General features: G+C 34.2%; 2 protein-coding genes across 14 annotated transcripts in view; one reads left to right on the top strand and one right to left on the bottom strand.

Annotated features, from left to right (window-relative positions):
- The window catches only part of Rel (REL proto-oncogene, NF-kB subunit), a 31,388-nt gene extending 24,788 nt beyond the window's left edge, over positions 1 to 6,600 (top strand). Inside the window, exons 6-10 of one of the 2 annotated variants that reach the window (XM_015479642.2) lie at positions 1,213 to 1,317; positions 1,425 to 1,637; positions 2,390 to 2,458; positions 2,586 to 2,654; positions 4,046 to 6,600. In XM_015479642.2, coding sequence (XP_015335128.1) covers positions 1,213 to 1,317; positions 1,425 to 1,637; positions 2,390 to 2,458; positions 2,586 to 2,654; positions 4,046 to 4,824 — 1,235 coding nt within the window. In that variant the 3' untranslated portion in view covers positions 4,825 to 6,600. Of the gene's footprint in view, positions 1 to 1,212; positions 1,318 to 1,424; positions 1,638 to 2,389; positions 2,459 to 2,582; positions 2,655 to 4,045 lie in introns of both variants that reach the window. The other variant, XM_015479641.2, reaches the window with a different exon arrangement.
- Positions 6,601 to 10,424: 3,824 nt separating this feature from the next.
- The window catches only part of Pus10 (pseudouridine synthase 10), an 88,349-nt gene continuing 79,288 nt past the window's right edge, over positions 10,425 to 19,485 (bottom strand). For 9 of the 12 annotated variants that reach the window (XM_048804275.1, XM_048804277.1, XM_048804273.1 and 6 more), the window contains 3 exons: positions 17,312 to 17,454; positions 14,320 to 14,419; positions 10,425 to 11,886 (listed from right to left, as the gene is read on the bottom strand). In XM_048804275.1, coding sequence (XP_048660232.1) covers positions 11,848 to 11,886; positions 14,320 to 14,419; positions 17,312 to 17,454 — 282 coding nt within the window. In that variant the 3' untranslated portion in view covers positions 10,425 to 11,847. Of the gene's footprint in view, positions 11,887 to 14,319; positions 14,427 to 17,311; positions 17,455 to 19,485 lie in introns of all 12 variants that reach the window. The other 3 variants (XM_048804276.1, XM_048804279.1, XM_048804278.1) reach the window with 3 other exon arrangements.

Genomic DNA, 19,485 nt, shown 5'->3' with positions numbered 1-19,485 from the left:
ACACACATTTTACCAGTTTTTTCTTTATACCAACAAATAAATCATCATCAGTCATATACACAATATAGTTTAAAAATATCATCATTGATCTTTCTAAAAACTTAATTTCTTTCTTAGTAATTTATCTTGAACCTCTTTTCCTCTTGGTTACATTATTCTTTCAATAACTGCATATTTCATAACATGCCTATATTGTAATTTTTTTATCTTTATTATTTTTATGTGGTGCTGAGGATCGAACCCAGTGCCTCACATGTGCGAGGCGTGTGCTCTACCACTGAGCTATAGCCCTAGCCCCCTATATTGTAATTTTATTAAATCATTATCCTTTCGTGGGACATTTGGGTTTTTCTTTTCTTCTCATAGTTTTCCTTTTGCCCTAACAAATTTAATTGTGATAAGTATCCTTATATGTGAATATCTTGTATAAATATTACCCTGGCGTAAATTTTCAGAAGTAGAATGTTGACAGATGCTAGAACAAAAGATACAGAAATTTATCATTTGAAAAGACTGTGATGCTGCCGTCAAATATTTTAGCTGCACACACACAAAAAATATTTATTTACCAATGGTGTCTTATTATTACCTGTTTTGCATGTAGGTTAGTGAAACCTAGGTCTGTAAACGTAGATAATAGTATCCTTCTCATACAGAGCAGTGATGTCAGCAAGAACTATTTAGTCATATTGTCCACATAAAAGAAAACATGGAAATTGTATTGCCCTAGGGACATGGATGAGATTTAAGATTAATCTAGCTGGCACAGTAGCACACACCTATAATCTTAGCAACTTAACAAGACTCTTAGCATTTAGCAAGACTCTATCTCAAGATAAAAAATAAGGGGACTAGGGATATAGCTCAGTGGTAAAGCACCTATGGGTTCAATGCCCAGTACCAGAAAAAAAAAAATTAATCTGGTAACAGTATATAGGATGTATTGGAAGAATCAGAATTTAGAAGCAGGGAGATTTATTTAGAGAAAATGTCATTGCCTAGAAATGAGTCATTTGGCTCTAAACCAGATTATTTAAAGCAGCTAAAAAGAAAGGGACAGGTGTGAATGGTTAATGTATTTATTGTCATCTATCTGTACATACAAACTTTTATTTATTTTGTAAATGATTTCCCTCAAATCCTTCCCCTTACAACAGAATAATATGTATTATTAAGGTAGAGACACATTTTTAACAAATCCTTTATATTTAGGTGCCCCAAATACTGCAGAATTAAGGATTTGTCGTGTAAACAAGAACTGTGGGAGTGTCAGGGGAGGAGATGAAATATTTCTACTTTGTGACAAAGTTCAGAAAGGTATTTACTTATTTTGTTTCATTGAATTCAGAATGTATTTTAAATTAATAGATAAAATTTACTTTGTTTTTTCATTGTTGTTATTCATTTGGTTTCTTATTAACTAGATGACATAGAAGTTCGTTTTGTGTTGAATGATTGGGAAGCAAAGGGTAACTTTTCACAAGCTGATGTACACCGTCAAGTAGCCATTGTTTTTAAGACTCCTCCATATTGTAAAGCTATAACAGAACCAGTAACAGTAAAAATGCAGCTGCGGAGACCCTCTGACCAGGAAGTTAGTGAATCTATGGATTTTAGGTATCTGCCAGATGAAAAAGGTATGATACTTTGGTGTGGTATTGCTTTATATATGTCTTAATGTTGATCCTGCTACATGGTAAGATACATTTAGTCATTATATATATTCATAATTTATATATGTTTTCTGAACGTTTTCATTTTTTCCTTATGCACTTTGCATCTCTTTCTTAGGAAGGTTTGATTAATCTGAAATAATTTCAGATCATCTAAACTATTTATCAACATTTCTGTTTTAGCCAGGCATGGTGGTCCCCACCTACAATCCCAGTGACTAGGGAGGCTGAGGCAAGTTTGAACCCAGCCTCAACAATTTAAGTAACTTAGTAAGACCTTGTCTCAAGATATAAGAAAAATTGCTGGTGATATGGCTCAGTGGTAAAGTGCCCCTGATTTCAATCCCCTGTACACACATACAAACAAAAAAAAGACTTGGGATGTAGCTCAGTGGTAAAGAGCCCATGGGTTGAAGCCCCAGTATCAATACAAACAAATTATTTTTGATTTCGGAGTATCTATTTTTGTTCTTAGTATGCCCTTTTTATAGATGGAAAATTCACCACTTAGAAAGTGTTTGCTATTTTGATCCTTATCAGACCTTTCGTTAGTTGATATTGACTTACAGGTATTATAATGTACTTATTAAATCCAGATGCATATCTAGATGTAACAGATGTAAAATGTACGTCTATTTAAAGCTTTTTGTTTATTAATGGAGAGGAAATATAATTCCTTGATGATTCACCTACTTTCCTGGTTTCTTTTTAATCAGACACTTATGGCAATAAATCAAAGAAACAAAAAACAACTCTACTGTTCCAGAAACTGTGGCAGGATTGTGGTAAGAATATTTTGTATGATTCATATTTAAATAGATCTTGTTATTTGCTTTATTCAGTTTTTCAAGTTTTAATTGATAAATTATTTTTCAAATTGCATTTAATAATGGAAAAACTTTATCATAGCAGTCAATTTTCCTGAGAGACCAAGATCTGGTCCGGTAGGGTCAATCGAAGAAGGAAGATTCATCAAAAAAGGTATTTTATCCCCTGTGGAGTATTCCTTGCACAATGTAGTAGAATTCCATTTTTAAGAATAAGCCTTTCTTTGATATTTTCCTCTCCTATAAATTTTTTCAATATTTCAACATTGGATAATTTAGTTCTGCTTCTGTAGATTGTGTTGGAAACTGATTATGTTTGAAAAACTATATTTTTTTCATACAGTAGTAATTTTCCTAATTATAGTGTGTCATGGAAGAAATGGTTTAGGTCTGGCTAGTCACCTTTCTTATAAGTAAAGTTTTATTGGAACATAGCCACGCTCAGTTGATGACTTATCATCTCTGACTACCTCCCCTTCTCCACCCTGCCAGTACTAAACATCAACCCAGGGCCTCACGTATGCCAGGCAAGTGATCTATCACTGAGATAACATCTCCAGCCGCAGTTGCCTTTTCTATTTTTTTTTTAAAACTACAACAGAAATTGGACGATTTTTAGCAGAGGTTATGTAGCTCACAAAGCATAAAATAAAATGCTATCTGGCCCTTTAGAGAAAAAAAATTGACAACTCCTTGGTTTATATAATTCAGCCAATGGTTAATTAGAATTTCTCTTATCTTTTTTTTAATATTTTTTAGTTGTAGTTGGACACAATACCTTTATTTTATTTATTTATTTTTATATGGTGCTGAGGGTCAAACCCAGTGCCTTGCACGTGCTAGGTGAGCACTCTACTGCTGAGCCACAACCCCAGCTGCTTCTCTTACATCTTTTTAAAAAAAATTTATTTATTTTTATTTATATATAACAGCGGAATGTATCACAATTCTTATTACATATACAGAGCTCAATTTTTCATATTTCTGGTTGTATACATAGTATACTTATATTAGTTCCTTTCCTGGTTTAGCATATACAGCATTTATATAATACATAAGTAAATATAGAATTTTTTTCTGGACTGGGGATTTTGTAATACTTTAGGGTCATACCTTAATGTATCTTACAAGTTATATATAGTTTTCAACCATCCCTAATGAATGCTTTCTCTGTCCCTCCATTTTCTCCTAAAAGTGAGAGAATGAAATGATTTGGCTGTTTAATTCCTATTAATTGAAATTCCAATATTTATCTTTCACTTTAAAAAATATATGTATAAGGCCTCAAAAACTGGACTGGAGTTATATATCCCAAAATAACTTTAAAATTCATCTTAAAGCCATTTATTAAAGTTACATGTTATAGAATTCAGTTTTGGACTTGTATAATAATTTTAGTGCTTTGAAAAACATTTTATTTAAAATGTTAAATCAGTTCTCTTGAAATTTCTCTTTAAGAATGTGTTTTTTAAATTTTAATTTTGCAATAATGATTTTTATAACTTTGTTCATTTTAATTTTGTTAAATACATTTTCCCCCCACAGAATCAAACTTGTTTTCTCATGGCACAGTTTTGTCAGAAATGTCCAGATCTTCAGGAGTTTCTAGTCAAGGAGAATCCTACTATTCCTCATCTGTATCCATCTCCAGTGGATTGTCACATCATGCTTCAGCCATACCTTCAATGGTGCCTCAGCCTCCTTCAAGTTGGTCATCAATGGCCCATCCTACCTCACGTTCAGTCAATACAAATCCACTGAGTAGTTTTTCAACAGGGACACTTTCTGCTAATTCTCAAGGTGTATCATCATTCCTGGACATGTCTGTTGGTGATTTAAATGCTTCTAATGCTTGCATTTATAACAGTACTGATGACATAGGCAGAATGGAAACATCATCCATATCACCAGCTGACTTATATGGTATTTCTGATGCCAACATGCTGCCAAATTGCCCTGTGAATATGATGACAACCAGCAGTGATAGCATGGGGGAGACTGATAATCCAAGACTTGTGAGCATGAATCTTGAAAACCCCTCATGTAATTCAGTGTTAGATCCAAGAGACTTGAGACAGCTCCATCAGATGTCTTCTTCCAGTATGTCAGCAGGCACCAGTTCTAGTACTGTTTTTGTTTCACAATCAAATGCATTTGAGCGATCCGACTTCAGTTGTGCAGATAACAACCTGATAAATGAATCAGGACCATCAAATGGTACTAATCCGAACAATCATAATTTTGTTCAAAGTAGTCAGTATTCAAGCATTGGCACAATGCAAAATGAACAATTGAGTGACTCCTTTGCATATGATTTTTTTTAAGTTTATATTTCTTTTATGACATTATTAATGTATTCTTAAAAGAATTAACTAATATTTGCTTTCAAGCAAATATAAGGTAAAACCTGTAATGACTATGTCATTGGAAAAATATATTCTTGATTATTTTTGATGTCCATGGGCCAAAGTGACCCCTATGGGGTTTTCTGAAACTTCTTGAAGTTTCTTAAATTTATATGTACAGCAAAACTCCTTTAAAATGTTAAATTGGAGAAGCCAGTTGAAGTAAGCTTTCAAGGTATGGGAGGTTTTCTACCTTTTATAAGATTTACATCCATATCTTTAAAGTGACTTTCAATTTTAGTTCTACACCCATACTTTCAAGAGGAAGAAGTTTCCTTGGACCTTGCTTTTTTCCTTAGGTATCTTTATTCCATGTGATCTCAATAACTGCCTGTTTAACAGCTTTATCTATAAATTAATTAAAACAAACTCAACATATCCAAACCTGAGTTCTTGATTTTCCCTCCCAGACTTGCTTCTCCTTCAGTCTTCCCCAACTCAGTAAATGGCAATGCCATGCTTCTGGTTGCTCAGGCCAAAACCTTGGAATCATCCTTATCTTCTACTGTTAGCACCCTATTTCTAGCTGTCCTCATTGCTTGCCTGGATTAAAGCTGTAGCCTCCCAAACCTTCCTTACATCCTTGTTCCCCAGTAGCCTGTTGTCCATAAAGTAGTAGAGTAATTATTTTTAAAACAAGTCAAATCATATTTGTCTGCTCAAAACCATCCAGTGGTTCCCCATCTCAAGAGAAGGGGTCCTAGTGCTTAAAATTAGCAGACCTGTGCACCCTTTCCTAACCCATGTATTACCATTTCCCCCTCTTCATGCAGCTCCAGGCACTCTGACCTTAATTCTCCTCCTCAGAGTACCAGGTACATTCCTGCCTGATATACTTTGTACTTGGTATTACTCTGCCTTAAATGTTCTCTCACTGTCACTAACTACTGAGCATTTGTTTACTATTTGTTTTCTTTACTAGTACGTAAGCTCCAGGAGGAGAGAAATTTTTGTATTTTGTTTACTGTTGAATCTCCAGTTTGTAGAACAGTCTGCCTCACATTAAGCACTCAGTAATATTTATTGAACATTTAGTGTATTCTTAGAACTTTTGTTTTTTGAAATAGCTTTTAATTTTACTAGATTTTTATAGTTTTTACATCTTGTTTGATGTTACATTGGGTTTTTATTAGAATCACTGAAGTCCAGTGTTAATAATGATATTCCAAATTGCTTAAAAGCAAAATAATCCCAATGGCAAAATGGTGACAGAATTTGGCCATTAATCTCAATTGTGATGGAATTACCATGATGCTAAGTAATTAATGTATTAAAGATCTAGTTTATCTTATAGCTAGGACCTACCCTAAATATTGAACATATTCCCATCTGGAAAGTGTGTATCATTTCACTTGTACAAAGTACAACCAAACCTTAAATTTAACATAAATTAATTCCATCAAAATGGGGTATGTGTGAATGACATATAAATAAAATTCTCAGTTGACTATTACTGGAAAATTGCCAGAAGAGCAAGGTGAGATTAGGGTCAGAATAGTCCAGAAAGCAAAATAAAAAGATTAGAAACCCATAAATACAATTAATATTTCTCAAGTTTTGATTTTAAAAGAAAATATTTGTCATATGATATAAATTCAAAAATCATAAGCACATAATAGTAGAAAGTAAAATTTCTTTTCTGTTCAGAATACAAACCCAGGGTATCTCCAGATGGTGATTGTTAAGTGGTGATTTTTTTAAAAAAAATACAGTATCTTAATGTACAGTATTTTAGTGTATTAATTAGCACTGATCATTTTAAATACTTGACTGTTAGCTCAGTGAGTTTTAACCAAAAAAGCATTGAGTTGTTTTGCAGCTTTTTCCATTAAAAACTGAATTAGGGTACTTACTGCCTGCCACATCTATGTTTAGAGTATTCCAATTTTTCATTTTTCAAGTGCTTTTTACTGATCATAGAATTTGTAATTTAAAATGCATTTGGCTATAAGTTTCTTCTACTAAATGTGTTTGTACTTTGACCTTAGTTTTGTGGAGAAGGTACTCTTCTTATCTAATCTCCATTTGTTACACTGGATCCCTCTTCCTCTCTACTTCCCATCCCATTTCCTGTATCCTCACATCACCATTTAGTTCTTTTCTTTGTATAAACATGGCAGGTGTCTTCTCCAGCCTAAAAATAAAAACCCCAAAAAACAAAATAGCAAAAACCTTTCCTACCACCCCGATATTCCTTCCCTCTTGATTTCAAAACTGTTTGCCTTTCCATTTCCTCACTTCAGTCTTTCCTTGTGTATCAATCTGTCTTTAGCTCCTACTATTTTCTGTGATATTCTGGGAAATGTGACCAGAGACTAACCCCCTTGTCAAATCTAATGTCTTTTTAGCAGTCATTACTCTGCATATCCTTTTTTACAACTTACCTATTGACCATTCCTGCTATGGATACTCCTCTGGCATTTCTGTGGTGGATAGGATTTCTCTCTGAGGTCTGTTTTTTCCTTAGAGCCCCATCCCTAGTCTTCAGATGGTGCTGGTTTTTCCTCTGTGTAGTCTTAGTGCCCACAGCTTCAGCTTTCGATAACTGCCTGAATGCCCTTATAAACTGGTGTCTCCTCTTGCATTCTCTGCTTTTCTTAATGGCATTACCATTTACCCAATCACAAAAGCACATATTTCTTTTCTCTCTTACACTCATATTTAATCGAGTTCCTTTGAATATGCTATTGATGCAATTGTTTTCAATTGTTAAAATGCTTTTGATTGTACAGAATGTTTACCTTTGTAATAACTTTGTATACACTGATTTTTTTCTTCATAATAAAATGGAAAAAATTCTAAAACCCTTGCTAAAATTTTGTCATTTGACTTTAAAAATATCATATTTTCTTAGTATTTATAGCATTTTCCGTACAGGGAAAGGTAATCTGGTTGCTTGGAAACTTTTGGCATTTTTATGAAATGCTCTAGCTAGATATTCTTCCATTTGTAACTATTCTTTGAAATTAGAATTTGGTAGAATACTAAGAGAGCTGTCTTCCTGGCTTGCAGATGACTGCATTCTCTGTTCTCAGGAGTGGGGGCCAGGAAGGAGGGAAAATAAGAGGAGGAGGTAGGGGAGGAACTGGGTCTCAATCAAAGTCTCTGGGACAGCTTTTTAAAAACTTTTTTAAAAACATTGACATGAAATTTTTATCCTTTTACCAATTTCTCTCCAAACCCCGCTGCTCGTAAGCCCAAGTAACCACTTCCATCCTCTGAGTTTTACCTTTTTCAGACCCCACATGTGAGTGAGATCATGTGTTATTTCCTTTTCTGTGCCTGACATATTCCATCTAATCTAAGTGTCCTCCAGGTTCATCCATGTTGTTGTGAATGATAGGATTTCTACCTTTTCTGTGGATGAATGCTCTTCCATTGTGTAGATGTATCACATTTTCTTTATTCATTTGAGGTATACTGGATTCCTTTTACTGGCTGTTGTAAATGCTGCAATGAACATGGTAGTGTATATCTGTTTGAGTGCCTGCTTAGCATGTGTGAGGCTCTGAGTTCAATCACCAGCATTTAAAAAGAAAAAAGGTAGCCACAAGTTCCCACAGTGAGAAATAAATTGAAAGGGAATGCCAACCAATAAATGTATAGTACAAGTAATGATGGAATTTGAAAATCAGTATTTGGCAATCAGTGTGGTAATTATTGATTCAATTGAAAATCTTCAATGGATGCTAAAACTAATGAGTGAAAATTTGATGATCTCTTTATAAGATACTTAATTACAAAGGGAAAAAAGTTACTATAAAAGTGAAAGTTTGGTGAACAATACCATAATCAATTGATCAAAGCCCAGCCATCAGTAACTGGATATATAAAAACTGTTTGACACCTTAGATAATATAAGAACAATATATCTCTTCTGTGATTTCTTATCAAAAAACATAATGTGAATCTTAAGAGGTAAATTCAAAATAAAACAGTCCACAAAATAACTGGCCTGAAGTCTTCAAAACTGTTGAAATAATGAATGTCAAGGAACTTTCAGATTGGTAAGACATTAAGAGACAGTATGATCACTTGAAAAATACCAGTGTGATAGTAATGCAGTCAACATTTATAGCAGCTCAATTCACAATAGCTACACTGTGGAACCAACCTAGATGCCCTTCAATAGATGAATGGATAAAGAAACTGTGGTATATATATACGTAATGGAATATTACTCAGCATTAAAAGAATAAAATCATGGCATTTGCAGGTAAATGGATGGAGTTTGAGAATATCATGCTAAGTAAGTATAAGCCAATCCCAAAAAACCAAAGGCCAAATGTTCTGATAAGTGGATGGTGATCCACAACAGGAGGGGTTCGGGGAGGGCATGGGAAGAGGGGGCATGGGAGCAGAAAAGATGGTGGAATGAGATGGACATCACTACCCTAGGTATACTTATTACTGCACATCACTACCCTAGGTATATTTATTACTGCACATATGGTGTGATGCTACATCATTTATAACCAGAGAAATGAAAAGTTGTGCTGCAACTGTGTACAATGAATCAAAATGCAATCTGCTGTCATATACCTAATTAAAATAAATTAATTAAAAAAATTTAAATACTGGTATGACAAATAGTGGCACTTGAATGGGGTCTTTGGATTAGACAATAGCAATCAGCAGTGTTAACTTCCTGATTTGGGTATTTGTATTGTGGTTAAGTATGTCTTTCTAGGAATTATATATCAATATATTTGAGTTTGAGAGGTGTAACTGGTTTAATGATTCAGGAAAGAGGGCCCTTTGTTCTGTTCTTCTACTTTCCTGTAAGTTTCATAATAAAATGGGTAGCACCATTTAAAAAAATTCAGACATTAAATCTCACGTGTGTACTTAAAAATCAAAGAATAAAGCAACAAAAGAAAAGATCTGCTAAGGTAAAATTTTTTCTTTTATGAAGTGGAAATTTAGTTTCTGAATTTACTTCACTTAACTTGCAAATGTAACCAGTTATCTTACTTGAAAATTTTTCATTTTACGAATTCTATTTTTTCTTGACTCTTCCAGGTATTAAGAGTTGATGGTTTTCCTAAAACAAATCACATACTATATATGGGAAAGAGATATCAAGAAGAACAAAGCCCCCTTTAAATGTTATTTAAAAGATTTCTAATTTAAATAAAATTTAAAGAATGAAATAACTAATTTTAAAATATTTTATATAGGCCAAGATGGAAACTATAATATTCTCATTACTTCATGTACCCAGTTCTGCCTTAACAGACCTACATTAATTTTTAACAACTTGCCTCAAAATTATATGAACACATGGAGTAAGTATTTACAGCTAATGTTTATTCTGCTTGAAATTTTGCAAATTTAAGAAACGGAAACCTTCTAATTTAAATTCGTTAAGAAGGCTCTTGATTCTTCCAAATTGCCAATCCACTGGATTCAAAACTGAACCAAAAGTAACTAGCAAAAGACTTTTCCCTAAATTTAAATCTTTTTGAAGCCAAATTTCCCCAGAAACTGAGAAACATCCACACAAATGCTTTTTTTTAATCAAAGTTTATTTCTGTGATCCTTTTCTCATTTTTTGGCATTGAGAATAGTGAAACAATTACTTGCTACTATTCACATATGAGTAAATACATGGTTTCAAAGTGGTAGTCTTACTTTTTCATGTCAAAACCATTTTCCTGATATCTAAAGTGAATCTTGGTATCTATGAACTATGTTTAGTATAGAGATAAGAAACAGTCATACTGTCCAAGTCCTTAAAGCTCAAATCGTTAAATCAGGTGATGGAAATTACACTTAAATCTGAAATTTTAATGAGCTTCCTTTCTGAAACTATTAATGAGCCATCCATTTTCTTTAGGATGATTATATGGGACTATATGATATATATTTGGGCCATTTTTTGGTAAGTTTCTTGATTTGGTATCTAAATTCCAAAAGTCAGTTCTTATGGTTACATGAATTTATTTGGTACTCTCAGATGTCTCCTTCATAAAATAGGTGATAGATTAACAGGGTTTAATTATGAAAGACCCTAGGGACTAAGATACTTCAGTTCTAGTGTTGGATATCAAAGTAAAAATTTTAGATAAGTCATTTATTTAACTTTTATTCTTTGGTTTCCATAATTAAAAAATTAGAGGCAATATCCTATCTACCTTATTAAAATGTTTGAAATTGGATAATATATTGAAGAACTGTGAAATAGTATCAGTTTACTTTTAGCAATCTCAATTTTTCAAATTGTTAACCCTGGGATTGAAGTTATTAAAGGCACTTGTTTCTCTTTATTTAAAAGGTCTGTGAAAATCTCTTACCATGGTGTGCCTCAATTCCTAAAGTTTCACTTTCCTTCCACAGGGGACATGCACTAACAATTTTAGATTGTCAAAATAGTAATTTGAGGTCATTATGATTTGTCACAAATTACACCCAAAAGTACTTCCATTGATAATAGCTTGCTTGAGGCCTCCCAGGAAAAATATTAATGATGTCATATTTGCATTGATATCTTAGAATATTATAGGATACTATGTTGCATAAATCCAGTAGAACTTTTGTTCAGATAATTTAAAAATTTAGAACATGATTTTAAAGGTGACATGTCTCCTGCAGAAGAAATCTTGCTGAAAGAAATTACAGCTTCTTGAATTAACAGTTTTTCCTGTTTGTGCGCCTCTCTGAATGAAAGAATTAGGAAGAAGAATGGTTTCACTGTTCATAGTTTCACTGGGGAGAGTGAGAGAGGGAATGAGAAAAGTCATAAGACATTCTTAGAACAACTGAACACAAAATATACACACAGATCCTGAGATGTTATAACAAATTTAAAAATAGATCAACATGATCCAAATGGTTTCCAAGACACCGTTATGGTGAGTAAACAGCCATTTTACAGGGTATGTTGCATGGATGTCCACATCATGCCAAGAAAACCCTACTCTTTATCTCCAAATCTGAAAGCTAGTCATCCAGAGCAGGTGGCCAGTCAACGTCTACAGACTAAAAGGGAGAAAACAAGTTATTACTACAGATACTACTTTTCTGATAAGCATTTGCCAGTAATAGTTTTAATATAATATAGAAGAAATAACATTTGAAGGAAAAGAGCAATTGAATACCAAAGTCTACTCTGGGGATTCTTAGGTCCAAAGTCTGTTTCTGAATTAACTGAATAGCAGTATTTGGTTACTTGGCTGGTTTATAATTGTACCTTTTGATGCATAAGACAAAAAAATTAAATTTAAAAATGTTTGAGTGGGCTGGGGTTGTGGCTCAGCGATAGAGCACTCGCCTAGCACATGCAAGGCCCTGGGTTTGATCCTCAGCACCACATAAAAGTAAATAAATAAAATAAACATATTGTGCCCAACTACAACTAAAAAACAAATATTTTTTAAAAAGTTTATGAGTAAAGTAGCAAACAAATTCAAATCCAGGTGGTTACACTAGTTTTCCCTCAAAAAGTCTCAGCAACTTTTATTCTTCTGATCATATTCATTCTGCCATCTTACATTTAATAGAATTACGAGTAGCTGAACTGTGGGGCCACATTCTAAATAAGAAATGCATCATTAGGTGATTTTGTCATCATGCAAATATCATAGAGAATATTTACTCAGACTAATACAGCTATGATGTCACTAAGTGATACAATCTATGGGACTACCATCATATTTGCTGGCAATCACTACTTAGGTCACTGTACTGCACTCAAGTACTTGTCTATAAACTTATAGCCTTGTTTGTAATTTAGCAACTAGATGTGAAGTAAATAAATAGGAAAGATCACCTGGAACTAGGAAAAAATTAAGGATCTTTTTGTTTTACTTCACCAGAACTTATTTCTTTCAAAATCCAATTCATCTCTATCAACTTGCCTTCACTTTGCTCTTCTAGAACACCAACTCTGGCATTATGGTAAGCAAAATATTTTGTCTCCACATAAACAATCACATTCCAGAAGTACAAAATACATCTTAATTACCCTAGAGGACCTATTTTTTAAAAATCCATTATAACCATGTTTCTTTTTTTTTAAACTCTCTCTTTATTTATTTTAGTTTTTTTCGGCAGACACAACATCTTTGTTTGTATGTGGTGCTGAGGATCGAACCTGGGCCGCACGCATGCCAGGCGGACGTGCTACCGCTTGAGCCACATCCCCAGCCCCATAACCATGTTTCTTTATTGACAAAGCTTAAAGTCTGAAATCATTTACTGAAAATTTTTTTCATTAATTTTTGAGTCACTTCATATTCCAGATTCTAAAAAATTATTAGAAAAGCCCAAATAACTATTGTGTTTTTCCAAATCTCAAAAAGACATTTTGATAGTGCTTCAGAATATAGCCATAGTTTTTCAAACTGAAAATTAAAGATCACTGATCACAATTGTGTGTGTTGAGGGCAGAGAAGGGTAGGAATGCTGTAGTGTTGAAAAAGCTTCATGGGTGATTCCAATAGGCACTCAGGGCTAAGAAACCTGGAGCTATGGCTCTTGACACTCTTCAGCTGTTCTAAGAACAGTTGGAATTTTCTTTAACAAATGTTGTCTTTCTTAAAATGACAGCCCCTTTAAAGAGGCTCCCTGCAATCTTGAAGGGTGTCTCTGGCTGGTGTGTAGGAGATCTATAGAATTTAATCTGAGAGCACTTGAGAGGATTGCTGTAAGGTAATAATGATCATTTGATTACCATGCCAGGCAATATACCCACTTTTTTAAAAAAATAACTTTGATTTTATTCTCAAATGCAAAATTCTAACCACTTCCTAGGATTTGGGGGGTGGGGTAGATGGGGTATGGTGGGAGGTAAAGAGGGACACTAATCCTAATTAAATTCTCATCAAGGAGCACAACTTGTGGCTCAAGTTCTATTGATGCTCAAATGAAAAAGAAAACGTTTGTGAAGAATTTCCTGAAAAATCCATTCTTGTAATTATTTTAGAATTTAACCTTGTTTCAATTACTATAAGAGTAGAGAATTACCTCATAGGTGTCCCTTATAGAACCACTTTTGAACCATATCACAGGAATCCCTTAGAGAATTATTTTTGTTAGTAACCATTGGCTCATCCCATTTTCTATCCCTGTCCTAAATATAGTTTCCAAACACTCTGCCTTAAAGTCTTTATAAATGAAACTGGTATAGGAAATAAACCCTGAGTCCCTAAGGACATTTGAAGGTCACTTATAATTTTATTCTCTCGTTTAAGAGTTTAATCTCATGCCAAATGTAAAGCAGTTAGTAAATTAACTATATATCAGCCTCATATTTATAAAAATTCAGAAGATAGTCCCTTCTCTACTGTGAGGTTTTGCCACTTTCAAATAATTATGAAGGTGAGAAGTGCTATTTGGTTTAGTGCCAAAAGGCATAACTTTGGCTGAATTCGATTTGCATGTATGCAAATGTTCCACAATAAAACGGTTTACCTCCACATCCAGCTCAAGAATGTCAGCAGTCACATTCATCAGAGAGCCAATGTTTGGCCTGGTTCTCCCAAAGTCTCCATGTACAAACTCTTTAATGTAGCTGGAGTCTGTTTAAGGAAAAAATGAGGATAGCCATGCAATATCAACTGGTAAGATTTCACAGGTGAAAAGGAAATAATAAAAGTAGAAATGTTACAAAGGAGAGATCAGTCCTGGCTCTAACTTTAGATGTGTGTCTTAGGACAATTGATTCCTACTGGCCTAGCAGCCAACATAAGTACCTGAGACCTGTGTTTACAACAAACTTAGCAGAAGTCATGACTTTCTTTTTTCTTTATAGCTCATCTCAAATTGCCAAGGTTTGAGAATGGATTTTTAAAATTAATTATAATTCAATGCTTTTTAAAAAATATTTTTCGGGGCCGGGGATGTGGCTCAAGCAGTAGTGTGCTCGCCTGGCATGCGCAGGTCGCTGGATTCAATCCTTAGCACTACATAAAAATAAAATAAAGATGTTGTATCCACCGAAAACTAAAAAATAAATATTAAAAAAACTTATCTCTCTTTCTCCCTCTCTCTTTTTTAAAAAAAATTTTTTTTCTTTGCCAAAATTTTGACTCCCACCTTCCTGGTCCCATTTTTCAATAATGGCAACTGGCATCTGCCCAGACAGTAGGTTCCACAGAATCACACATACAATGACCTCAATGATGGATTTTCTTGTAACATGATCCAGTTATGGCAATATGATAGAAGAGACAGTGAAAATACCTAATCTTGATAAAGATCCTTCATGAGAATTATGGAAGGCCTAGTTGTCTGCTAATATGGTTATTAGCAAAAAATTAAGTTTTGTTTTGTTTTTGTTTTAGAAATGACTTTGTATTTTTCCTTCATAAGTCTTTAAATTTGAAAGGCAATGACAAAATTCTGGAATTTGATCTTGGTAAGATTACATTAACGTTCCTCACACAGGACTCTACAGTAGCCTTGAAAATATTTATCTTTGAAAGATACAAGTTTATATCAGTGTTCAGTAAAAACCCAGCATCATGCTGAGTTATAGAAAGCAGTATTTAGGGCAAACCATTTAATAGAATTTGAACAGGAAAAACACATTTATTCTTAGAAGATAAATAAATCAATACTATAACATGCTGATATTATGTCCTCATTTCCTCAAAGCTTATTCACTCTTCCTTCACTTGAGTGTTTTGACTCATGTAAGACTTGTAATTATCTAGTGATGGCCATTTTTGCTAAACTCAACAACTGCCATTCTCTTTCTTTCATTTTCTTCAAAAAATTGCTATTTCTGATAGAAATAAGGAGATGACCAAAAAGCCCCAAAATAACCAGTTAAAAGATCGAGAGAGGTTATATTCACAGCCAGAAGAACGACATTTAAAGCAAACAAACTAGCTCAGTATAGTGAGCAATATATGTACACAGAGTATACACAAAATAAATTTAGTACATGGATAGCCATATGGTATCTAAAGCTTTGCTAGTCTTTCTTGGCAATGCCTTAAATACACGTATGTGGCTGGTTCTAAAAATGTTTTAATAGGATTGAAAAGACATTAGTTTCTCCAAGACATTGCATTTCTCCTTGGCACCCAAAAACTAAAGCCAGAATTAGGTAGTAAGACTTTTTTTTTTTTTTTAATCTGTGGTCGGAGGCAAAACTCAATGATGAAATAAGTGTGTGCTAACTGTGAGAAGCTCTGGGTTCAATACCCAGAATCAAAACATAAATAAAATGTAAACACCTGTGATTTCTTTGAAATTCCATCCACAATAGGGAAGTGTCCTCCAAACAACAAAGATACAAAGATCTACCCACTGCATCTAAATAAATCATCCCTACATCCAAATTGTAAACTTTATAAGATATTTGGAATAGATAACCTATCCCTGATTTGGCCAAGTAAATCCAGATCACTCCTGGAACAGAGGTGAAGAGGTTGGTAGGAAAAGAGAAGCAGAGTAGTTAAAGCAGCAATGTAGTCAAAGTGCTATTCGATATATTTGTTATATACATGTTATTACTTTTATACCAGTTAAAAGGCATTTTATCACTTCATGCTATTGGATCACAAGGCTAGGACCACAGGAGCTCCCTGATACATGTGAATCACCACCTCAGTTCTGATACAAAAACACATAAGTCAGATTAAGTTATATAAAAAAATGACCAGCCCTGGACTGTGGAAATTTAAACTGAATTTCAACCTTTACTATTTATAACAGTCAAACTTTTAGGAGTCTGAAAATGGTGCTAAGTGCCAGCACAGCATTCCTGTCGACAAAGTTTATGTGGCTCAAATAAATGACATGTAATCTGAAATGCTTTGTTTTTGTTTTTTCACAAGACATGAAGAAAAAGAATATTTCTGTTGTTCTGGGCCAGCACCCAAATAAAGATCAATATGTGAAGTGTCACCTGGCATGATGGCACATGCCTGTTGTCCGAGCACTTTGAAGGGAGTCTAAGGCAGAAGGATTGCTTGAGTCCAGGAGTTCAAGACATGCCTGGGAAACATAGTGAGTGAGATTCTGTCTCTTAAAAAAAAAAAAAAAAAAGTAAAGTAGCACTACCACTATGTTTAATCATCTGGGACAAATGCTTGAAATGCTAAAAAGACCCCAAAATGGTCATGAATACATTACTTGAAAAATATGTACAGACAGCAAATGAATCAATCAAAAGTATTTTCCAACTATTTACCATGTGCTAACCACTATGTAATACACTGTAATTAACTGAAATATAAAACTAACATTGGACTGCTACCTCATAGTTTAAAATATCCTCTTGAGAAATAAATTTAATGGGGGAAAAACCCCTCAAACAAAAAAATAATGAATTTCTTCCCAATGTAATACTTTCCCTAATGCCTCCCAGACCAAGCTAAACCTATTTTCTAGGGCAGCATAAACTCTCGTGGGGTTTTGACTAGATTATTGCAATACACAGGTGAAAGGATACGTTCCAGCTTGAGTCTTCAGATAAAGGCGGAAATGATGTTCATCCACATAGTGTGTCTCCATAGAGTGGATGACACGAGTTCTCAAAGCCAAGGGTCTTCGGTGAAGGACCCGTAGAGGGGTTTTCTGGTCAATCTTTAGGTCCTAAAGGAAGACAACACAATCACAGTGAAGCCTGTCCTAGCAATTCCTTTGTTACCCACAGCTCACCACAGTTGTTTCTTTGGAGGATTCCATCTATCATTGTCAAGAGTAAGAGGTAATCAAAACTGGAAAAAATTATGTCCCTTTTGGGACATATGCAGCATGTCTTATATCCTAGTTCATAATTACTCATTTTCTGGGCCCAACAACCCTCACCATAAAAAAGACTTGGGGACTGGTAGAGCACTAGCCTAGCATGCGTGAGGCCCTGGGTTCGATCCCCAGCATCACAACAAAACAAAAAAAGTGGGGTTTGGAAGTAAATGATCCTCCAGGTCTCTTCTGCTCTGAAATTTAACAAACTGATAGGACCCTGGAGTTTTATCCTGCCTTTTACTTCAGTAGGGCTCTTCTACAGGGCAATGTTGTTACAATAGTTTTCTTTTTCTTTCTTCTTCTTCTTCTTCTTCTTCTTCTTTTTTTTTTTTTTTTGTTTGTTGTTGTTACTTACTCTTTCTTTACCCTCCCCTCCCCTCCCCTCCTCTTAATTTTATTTTTACAATTGTTTTCTAACCCAGTCAAGCAAGTGAGGATTTCAGGTTGGGGTATAAAATGGTTGGTTGCAGAAGGCTGCAAATCAATGCACCTGTGTGTACGGGCAATGTGCATTCTTTAGGGAGAACCATATACAAATTTTCAGGGTTTTCTGTTTTGTTGGTTTGTTACACAAAAGTCTATAATTTGTAAGAGTTGAGTTATCATTTAGTGTGACATTTCAATATAGTAATTACAAATAAATATGTACAACAGAACAAGTCTGTTAATATTTATTAGCCCAGCTTGAGAAAAACAATATTTATGTCTATTAACAATTCAGACTTTCTTTAGAGACATAGGCTTACTTTTCTCATAATTAGTTCAAATTAGAGACTTTCCTTTATGTAAACATACAAATTAAGATGCAGACGTTAATACCATAAAAGGTCAACTAATTCCAAGTTTTAAAAATTTATTTATTGATTCTAATTTATTATATATGACACCAGAATGCATTTCAAAAGCACAATTTTTCATGTCTCTGTTTTTATATTTTTTTCCAATATATGTTGTACACAAAGTAGACTCACACCACTTTGTCTTCATACATATAGTTAGTGTAATGGTGCCTATCTCACTTCACTATCTTTCCTACTCCCTGCCACCTCCCTTCCCCTTTCTCCCTTTTGCTCTATTTAAAGTTCCTCCATTCTTCCCATGCTTCCTCCCCACCATTCTGGATCAGCATCTTTCCACATATCAGAGAAAACATTCTGCCTTTGGGTTTTTGGGATTGGCTTACTTCACTTAGCATGATATTCCCCAATTCCATCCATTTACCTGCAAATACCATGATTTTATTCTCTTTTAATTTCATAGAAATAGAAAAAGCTGAGTAATATTTCATTGTGTACATATACCACAGTTTCTTTATCCATTCATCTATTGAAGCACATCTAGGTTGGTTCTACAATTAGCTATTGTGAACTGTGCTGCTATAAATATTGATGTGGCTGCATCACAATAGTATGCTGTTTTTAAGTCCTTTGGGTATAAACTGAGGAATGGGATAGCTGGTTCAAATGGTGGTTCCATTCCAAGTTTTCCAAGTAATCTCCACACCGCTTTCCAGATTGGTTGCACCAATTTGCAGTCCCACCAACAATGTATGAGTGTGCCTTTTTCCCCCAAATCCTTGCCTTTGTTATTCAATAAGTGTATTGTATATCATCTTCTAAGGACTGTCTGTCTAGTTCCTTGGCCAATTTATTGATTGGGTTATTTGGGTTTTTTTTTGTTTTGTTTTTTTTTTTTTGGTGTTAAGATTTTTGAGTTCTGGGGCTGGGGTTGTGGCTCAGGGGTAGAACACTCGCCTGGTGCATGGCAAGGCCCTGGGTTCGATTCTTAGCACCACATAAAAATAAATAAGTAAAAATAAAGGCATTGTGTACAACTAAAAGAAATATTTTAAAAAAAGATTTTTGAGTTCTTTAT

This window comes from Marmota marmota, unplaced genomic scaffold (genome assembly GCF_001458135.2).
Source record: "Marmota marmota marmota unplaced genomic scaffold, marMar, whole genome shotgun sequence".
Lineage (NCBI taxonomy): Eukaryota > Metazoa > Chordata > Mammalia > Rodentia > Sciuridae > Marmota > Marmota marmota.
Note: the sequence above shows the minus strand (reverse complement) of the source record. Positions and strands in the feature narration are given on the sequence as shown.